The 8,777-nt window shown below is 44.0% G+C and overlaps 1 protein-coding gene across 3 annotated transcripts in view; it reads right to left on the bottom strand.

The window, feature by feature from the left end:
- TTC39A (tetratricopeptide repeat domain 39A) overlaps window positions 1-8,777 on the bottom strand; it is a 79,169-nt gene that overhangs the window by 25,912 nt on the left and 44,480 nt on the right. For all 3 annotated transcript variants that reach the window (XM_034780180.1, XM_034780178.1, XM_034780179.1), the window contains exons 6-8: window positions 6,577-6,641; window positions 5,234-5,333; window positions 2,209-2,274 (exon numbers count right to left, since the gene is read on the bottom strand). In XM_034780180.1, the coding sequence (XP_034636071.1) occupies window positions 2,209-2,274; window positions 5,234-5,333; window positions 6,577-6,641 (231 nt within the window). The remainder of the gene's footprint in view (window positions 1-2,208; window positions 2,275-5,233; window positions 5,334-6,576; window positions 6,642-8,777) is intronic.

Here is an 8,777-nt window from a genome sequence, read left to right as displayed (position 1 = left end):
GGGGGGGGCCTTAGGAGGGGGCAGTTAGGGGACAAGGAACAGGGAGGCTTAGGTAGGGGGTGGGGTCCTGGAGGGCAGTTAGGAGCAGGGGTCCCAGGAGGGGGCAGTCAGGGGACAAGGAGCGGGAGGTGTTTGGGAGTTCTGGGGGGGGCTGGCAGGGGTGGGGAGAGGGATCGGAGCTGTCAGGGGACAGGGAGCAGAGGGGTTTAGATGGGTCGGGAGTTCTGGGGGAGCTGTCAGGGGGTGGGGAGTGGTTGGATGGGATGTGGGAGTCCCAGGGGTCTGTCTGGGGGTGGGGGTGTGGATAAGGGTTGGGGCAGTTAGGGTACAGGTAGGGGGTAGGGTTCTAGGGGGCCAGTTAGGATGGGGGGAGGATCTCAGGAGGGGGCAGTCAGGGGACAAGGAGCGAGGGAGGGTTGGGGGTTCTGAGGGCGGGAGTGGGAGGGGCGGGAGTGGGGCTAGGGCAGGATGGGGCGAGGCTTCTTCGGTCCTCTTTTTTGCTTGCTGAAATATGGTAACCCTACTCTTGAGTGCGACACCTTGAGTTACACATGCCTGTTCCCTCTCCCCTCCTACCATCTCCTGTCTTCCTTTCTATATTGCTCTCACCTTGAAATGTCACGTCTGTACTCCAAGGGGTAGCTTCCTCTTGCTAAGCTTTGGAAACCTGCCATGTGAAATGTGATTGCAAATGCAAGTTGCAATACTTCTCTCAGATCTGGGCTTATGACTCACAACCTTAAGCACAGCAAGATCTTTTAGATTACAGTGTTCCTGTCAAGGCGCACCCCACTCTAACTTCAGTCAATGGAATGTTTAAATACTCCCCTTTCTTTTTAGGGTATTTGGAACATTTTTGCTTATGTTTATGGTAATCTAGATCATGCTTCAGCCTGCTACCAACTATGTGAAACAGGCGCTGACTCACTGGTACAAGCAGAAGCCCACACAGGGCCGCATGAGAAATCCCAGGGCCTGTCCACAATCAAGAAGGAGAGATTGAATCACAAAGAGTGAAAGTTTTCACATACAAGAGGACTGTTCACCAAGTGTCTTTACAAAAGCATGCGGCTCATAGAATTGTAAGATTGGAAGGGAACTCAAGAGGTCATCTAGTCCAGTCCCCTGTGCTCATGGCAGGGCTACGTATTATCTAGCGGTCCAGCAGTTCTCAAACTTTAGCAACCTGAGGACCCCCATTTTGAATTAAAATATTTCACAGACCCAAGCTCCCTGCTCAGCCCCAAGCCCTGTCCCCACTCCACCCCTTTCCCCAAGGCCCCATCCCTGCCCCACCTCTTTCCGCCCCCCATCGCATGCCCCTTCCTACTCCTCCCCCGCCCTCACAGTGCCTCCTGCACACCAGGGAACAGCTGTTCATCAGCATGCAGGGGGCATGGGGGGGGGGGAAGGAGTTGATCAGCAGGGCCGGTGGCCCCAGATATGATTCCGCCCCCTCCCCTGAGCACGCCCTGTCCCAGCTCCTCTCTCTCTCCCCCAGCAGGAATTAATCATATCCTGCACTGGGACAATAGACCTCCAGGAAAATATCTTTGATCCCTTCCTGCAGACCTACCCAAGACCCTATGAGTGGTGAGTCTGCCACTACCAAACCTCCTTCCCCCACCCCACACTTTCTGAGTACGTGCCAGGCCAGTTATTCTTGGGCATCTACTTAGGAGAATTTAGATATGTCATTGAAGTTAATAGTTGCCACTAAAAGCATAGAGAAAAGAATGGCTACATAATCAAATGCGCTCTCTTTTAAACTGGGTTCCATGCAGGAACAGAATAAGGGATGTCAGGATGCTGTGATTACAGTATCTATTACATTAGATAAATTCTCAACCTCCTTATTAAATTAACTCAATATCAACTACAAATAGCGCTGCGAAGCACTATGGCAATCAAATAAACAAATAAATAAATAATAATCTCAATATTATACTTTGAACTGTTGCTTCTTATCTTTCTTGTATTTTCCAAACATCATGTCACTATCAATTTTAAAATATTTACAATTTTGTTTTATTTTTTAAAAAGACCAAGAAAAAAATCCTTGAGCAGCAGTAATGTCAGCTCCAGTGATGAAAACCCTGCAATACTCACATTTCAAAGAATGTTAGAATGGTGGGGTGGGGAAATCAGATTCCGGCTGTAATGTATCAGCCACATTTATTACAATCTTATCCAATGAGTGATATTTACCTTGCTTCCAGAAAACCCAACAAACTCCAGTAATCGTAGAATCCGTGTTGGGAACATGGACAATGTCTGTGGAAAGAAACATAAATACGCTGAGCAGTAATTGGAATTGGTATTCTCTCCTCTCTCAACCCCAGGATGTCTGATATGACCTTTCCAAACCCCAAAGGCAATCAATAAAATCATTAAAAGCCTAATTATGTACCCCCAAGTCTTCTTGTGTCGATGTATATGCCTTTCAGCTATTTGTTGTATCTCATGTATCCTCAAGGATTAAACAGAACTGTATCAGCCTCAGTATCACAGTAAATATGTAAACCCCTGTTTCCTAGGTAAATCGAACAGCAACTCCGGATAACACTGGTTCCTGCATTTTGCAGCACTTTAATGATTATTTCGATGGGAACTACAGAAATTAAATGTCTGCCACATCCATCAAGCAGGATACTCGCTATCTATGTGTTACATGGATCCGTTTTTGGAGTCCACTACACTGTTCCAAGAAACAGGTCCTTGTGTCAGAACAAACCAACCAACCACGAATCTGATCGTACAGACACTTACTACTGGGTATAGTTCTTAGTACTCTAAGTAATCTCACTGAACTCAGGATTAGGCCACCAGTTTGTGAAACAGGAAAACTGATACTACCCCTATATTAAAGTACTGTATACAAAAGGAACACACATTTGACACGGATTCAGTTCTTGTTATGCAACTGCCTGTATAGTAAATACTAACTCCTACAACTAAACAATGAAATGTTTACAGTAGCATTTGAACCAAGTGGAGTGTAAATCAATGAGATTTTCAAATATTCACATAATGTTGCTTTTGCTGTTAACAACTGAAAGGCAAGTTTAAAACAGTCAGTGCTAAAAAAATAAAAATTATCCCCTTTTTTAAAAAAAGAGAAGGAACTATGCTTCTGGGGAAAAACGTTACAGAGAACATCTGAGATGCATTTATAAAGTATATCAAATAAATTGGGGTCCTAGTATTATGATAGCCAGTAAGGCAGTATTAATAGCAATAACCACCATTTTAGTTTGCATTCTTTCTTCTTATTGTTTTAATGGGAATCACACCTATGCATTATGGGAGGGAGAGACACTAAAAGAACACATTAAAGGAGATGCTGCAGAAATACTCAGCTATACTTTAAGAAGTATGAGAACAATTCATGCATAATCAGATTGCATCTGCTGTGACTTGGTTTCTTACTGTTGATAGTCACAGTTTACGTAAAGTTTACGTAAAGTTTACGTAAAGCTTTTCTGAGCACGGGGCTGAACACATGCAGAATCAAAATCAGACCTGTGCACAAACTATCTGGTACTCCTGCTTCTGGCCAGTTTAGAAATCATCTTCTCATCCCAAAGCATCTTTACAGACATGGGGAGCAGTACAGCATTGCTATTTATTCCTGTCCTTAGCTTGTTCCTCCATTAAGTGCCACCTGGTCATGTTGCTGCATACGATCCTGCCATCTAGTTGGTAGCCAACCTCTAGGTCTGACTGACCTTTGCTGCTTTTGCATTATTTTTCTTGGCATTCTATCATCTGTTTCCCTTCTGCAGTGTCCCCACCATTGTAATCTTTTAGATTATAGCCAAAACACTTGATCTCAGATCCTTCTCTCCTAATTTCATTTGTCTTAAAATAAACTCCCCTTTACGCCTGCCAGCTTTTGAAGAACTCTCTCTCTACTATCAGAGGGGTAGCCGTGTTAGTCTGGATCTGTAAAAAGCAACAGAGGGTCCTGTGGCACCTTTAAGACTAACAGATATATTGGAGCATAAGCTTTCGTGGGTGAATGCCCACTTTGTCAGATGCATGTTTTCTCTCTCTCTACTGTCTCCTGCCTTCTGATGTCTGTTACCCCAACCCAGAAGTATTGCATCAAATATTATGGAATAACATGCTATGAATTAACTGACTCTAGCAGAAAAGAAATTCTGATTTCAACCCTGGGCAGACAGGGCTCGCTAAGCCTCTTTAGGCAAGTCTGTCTAGGAGAAGGAACATTCTGATTTCAAATCTGAGCAGTGGACTAGGGTGAAAGTGCTGATGCTTCTTCCTACCATGCCAACAGGCTATGGCATTCCCAGGAGCTGGATAGGCCTAACAAGCCATTACATCTAAATCTTACTCGTTACTGTTTAAAAAAACCACCAGTAAAAGCATCCTCTCTCTCACAGCATACTGGTACTTTCATTTCTGATGTGGGATGAAACCAAGACGTAGAAAAGTGCACAAAAATAATCAGACACCTGCATACCAACCTCCCCTCGCTGCCCACCTCCACCCCTCCAAAAAAGTCAATTGAAGCTTATGAACTTTAAAAATTGTTCTGATTAGGTTCTGGTTAGTTCTTATTTTAGTCAAACTGATTTGCCATCCCTGGCTGGGAGAAGTGGCAGTGACTGGGGATGGTGCCTTTTGCCTGCAGGATTCTATATCAAAGGCAGTGAACTTCAGTTCAATCACAGAGGGGTCTCAGATACATCTCTGTAAGCTTTAGGTATTGTAAACATGCAGGGAGCTATCAGGTGAAGACTGAGCTGCGATCAGCTCTTTCCACAGTCGAACTACTGATCACAGCTCAGGTTACTCAAGTGGCCCAGCATGCTACTTTGTCCTGACCACAGTAAGTATTAACACAGGCCCAAATCCTACAATGAACGCTATACGGGCAGACGCTTGCACTCATGCAGAGACTCCTTGACGTCAGCAGAGCTCCATGCAAATGCAGAGGAGTGCTTGCACACAGTGAACTCTAGGATCACGGCCATACAGTTCCTCTCTATTTCTCTTTTATGTGTAGTACGTTCACCCTTGATCGTTCTTAGTCATGTTAGTATCTGCAGATGCTGTAAACCAGCAGAGGGCCGGACGCGGCAAATACTGGCACACGTCTAACTTCAAACGTGAGAGGTTCCATTAAACTCAGTAGAACGCAGGTGTTTAAGTTAAGCATGTCTGTGTTTACAGCAGTGGGGCCTTAGTGACGCCTTCTTTTACATACCAGGTTGAAAGCTCCAACACCAAGCTTTACGCCTCCTTCAAAGTGGAGATAGTTCTTTCCTTTAACATAGTTTGGAGACTGTATAAGACTGTCCAGTTCCCTAACAATACAGAAGATAACATTACAGAATACATGGATGACCGGGTAAATATTTAGCCCCATTCAGTACGAAAGCTGACCGGTCATTTTGAAATATAACAATTATAGTCATAACTCCGAAGTCTCATCTAATCTAGATAGATGAAAGTAGCCAGAAGCTATTGTTAACCATGGAAGTGGTAAAAGGTCTCATTTCTTTTTCCTATTCATTAGTACAGTACAGAACAGTTTCTTTCCACATGTGCAAAACTTTAACAAACCAGGCGTCTAAGCAAGCATGCCCTGACTGAACATGTGAAGGGCAAATTCTTTACCATGCAAACAACAGGAAATATACCGGGATTTATGTGTACATGAACTAAGGAGAACATCTCTTGTATTTGCAAAAATGAAGAGAGATGCCAGCTTGGTAGACTTACATGGTCAACTTTCGAATGATGGACCTATGAACTTGCACTCTCTACTGCCATGAGTGCTTTAAAAAGGAGAATTCCATATCCCTTTAACATTTCTAGGAGAGCTGTCTGCACTATTGTGTGGCAGGATGATGCAGCATGTTACAGAGGACACACTGAACTCTGTGAGTGACTTTGCTTTTGTTCTTATTTGCCTGGCTGTTTTTTCCATAATCTAAAGTTATTCAGGCGGAAAAGATAAGGCAGCATGTGCATAGAATCATAGACTATTTGGGTTAGAAGGGACCTCAGGAGGTCATCTAGTCCAACCCCCTGCTCAAAGCAGGACCAATCCCCAGACAGATTTTTGCCCCGATCCCTAAATGGCCCCCTCAAGGATTGAACTCACAACCCTGGGTTTAGCAGGCCAATGCTCAAACCACTGAGCTATCCCTCCCCCTGTGCATAGAACAGTACAGAGGAAACAAGTTGTCTGACAAGTTGAAAGCTACTCCAGATGTTTTTGTTTGATTGGTTTTAGGACTGAGGGAGGAGGTTTGACATAAACAGCATCTGCATGTGGATGTGGCTCACCTGCTAGCCACCAATCAGTATGAAATCCATGTTCTCTAGGAGTGAACTAAGGGGGACCACGTATCCCAGTCTGCATGGGTTGAAAATTACTCATGCTCCTAGATTTTGAAGATTGTGTAAGCTATAATAACTATGTGCCTAAGTAAATAAATAATAACAATGGTAATTCTGAGAGACACCCCCCTCCCACCAGAGTGTTTTTACTGCAGATGGGCATCTGGTATGATAATAATACAGTAATTCAGGCCTACTTACCTATATGTCTGATAACTGTTCCTGACTTTGATGCCTCCTTTGATAAAGCTAACCATGTTCTCATCCTGGTGGAAGGGAAACACATTAGCACTGAGCAATTTAAAATGCATTTGCTTTCTGGAAATTAATAATGTGAGTAAAACAATTTAAGATGAATCAGACATGGATGAGTCTCTATGGAGCAGTAAATGGCTAAGACTTAGGATTTCTTTTCTAATTTGTTTTTACTGTCCTAAAATATCTTTTTTTTTTCATGCTTTCTGGGTTTAGTTGCTTTAACTCTGAGGTGTGGATCTTTAGTCCACATTAATGACCACAGGAATAGAGCCATATTGTCCCTTGTTGTGTTAGCAAAAAGTGGCACCTATAGTACAGACAGCTGTGGCTGTTTTAAAAGAATGCAACGAGCTTTGAATCATTTGTCCTTCAGCATGGTTACGATTCAGATGTTCCCTGGCTCAGCACCAGCTACAAACAGCTGACTGCCTGCACCAGATCCTGCAGGATGCAATTTGGGTTCATGAAAAAACACAAGGTACGTTGGATGTGCTCTCTTTTTGCTACTTCGTGTTAATGGTAAGTGTGTAGCACAGCCATAAAAAGCAATGTAACAAATGCTTAGATATTGCATTACAAAATATAAGAAACATGGAATCTGCAAGATAAAATATGTAGGGGCCTTTGAGTTAAGAATTACAACTCAACAGATGAGAAACCACTTGATAATTTTCTGTTAGTAGCTTCTTTCCTCATTCATCACTAATGGGTAATGCCCCCCACCTGTGGGATACAGAGGCAAGCCAAGGTTGCTGCAGGCTCCAAGACTAAGCCCTGCCCTTCAACTCAGGCCAGCAAAAGAGTGCTTCAAAAAGCTGAAGAAACACTCCAGGAATCCAATGTTAGCATCAAGACAACAGCTTGATAGAATATATGAATTACATTTATGTGTAAGTCTCCCTTTAGAGAAAAAAATCAATTTGTTACCAACTGTATTCCAGTCATTTACCAGATTACCCGGGTGGTCTGAATGAGAGGAGAAGCTGCTAACAGGAAGAAAATTATCAGGCAAGAAATTTTTCATTCGTTTGCACAGCTTCTCTCCACATTCATCATTAATGGAAAATAACGAGCAGTGAATCAAAGAAGTGGTGGGGGAGGATAAGCAGAGTTGTAATTATTATAGTAGAATACTAGTCAGGAATGGAAATTATCTCCCTTGCCCCACCTTTAAAAGCAAGAATTTTGTAATTTAAAGGAGCCAATCCAGTAGGGAACCTTTCTACCAAAGGATGTGTCTGCACAGGAATGGAAACTTATTTTGCAAAACTTCCTCAGATGAAAGTCATGCACTTTGAGGGATTCCTACTCCATATATAGTTTTCCAGATGCCTAGTATGCCAACTGCTGCGGGATTTTAATATCTTGTCTGCTGCAACTTCGAGGTCTGAAGGCAGTGAATTTTGGAGGGAATGAGATGAACTCTGTGTGTGTCCTCAATATACTTGAGATGTATCTTTAGAATGCTAGGAATGCCCATTTATGTCTCAACCTTCCAAAGGATTGGAATAAAAAGGTGGGAGAGCTATTTCCCAGGAACCGTGGAAAGAAGAATTTACATCGAACTGAAAAGTTTCTGGAGCTATAGCATTTTTTCCATGACAATAGCAGTGTGGCTCTTGTATAGATAGAGAAACGAATTCAAAAACCTGCTTTTCAGAGGAAATAGTGATTGGAAAAGCCAGACACAGGCTTGTCTAATCTGTCGTCCTGATTAATCTTGACATCTGATGCTCAGGTGGGGAGTCCGACGTGCCTTTCTAAAGAATGTTGCTAGGGCTGGTTCCCACTTTTCTACGGTGCTTGGTTGTGTAGGACTCCCATCAACTATTCTGGAGAACCTCTAGTGTATAGGGTTACCATATCTATTAAATAAAAAAAGAGAACCCTCCACAGGACCCTCCACAGGCCCTGGCCCCGCCCATTTCCCCACCCCAGCCCTGCCCCAACTCCGCCTCTTCCCCGCCCTAACTCCGCCCCCTCCTCCCTCCCACTCCCAGCCAGGGGGAAAGGGCTGCCCGAGCGCTACTGGCTTCCTGGTTTGCCGGGCAGCCCCCAGACCCTGCGCCCCCGGCCGGCGCTTGCCCAGCGCAGCTGGAGCCCGGGAGGGGAAGCGCCCAGCCGGGGGCGCAGGGTCTGGAGGC

This window comes from Trachemys scripta, chromosome 8, assembly GCF_013100865.1.
Source record: "Trachemys scripta elegans isolate TJP31775 chromosome 8, CAS_Tse_1.0, whole genome shotgun sequence".
Lineage (NCBI taxonomy): Eukaryota > Metazoa > Chordata > Testudines > Emydidae > Trachemys > Trachemys scripta.
This window is presented reverse-complemented; position numbering and strand designations above follow the sequence as displayed.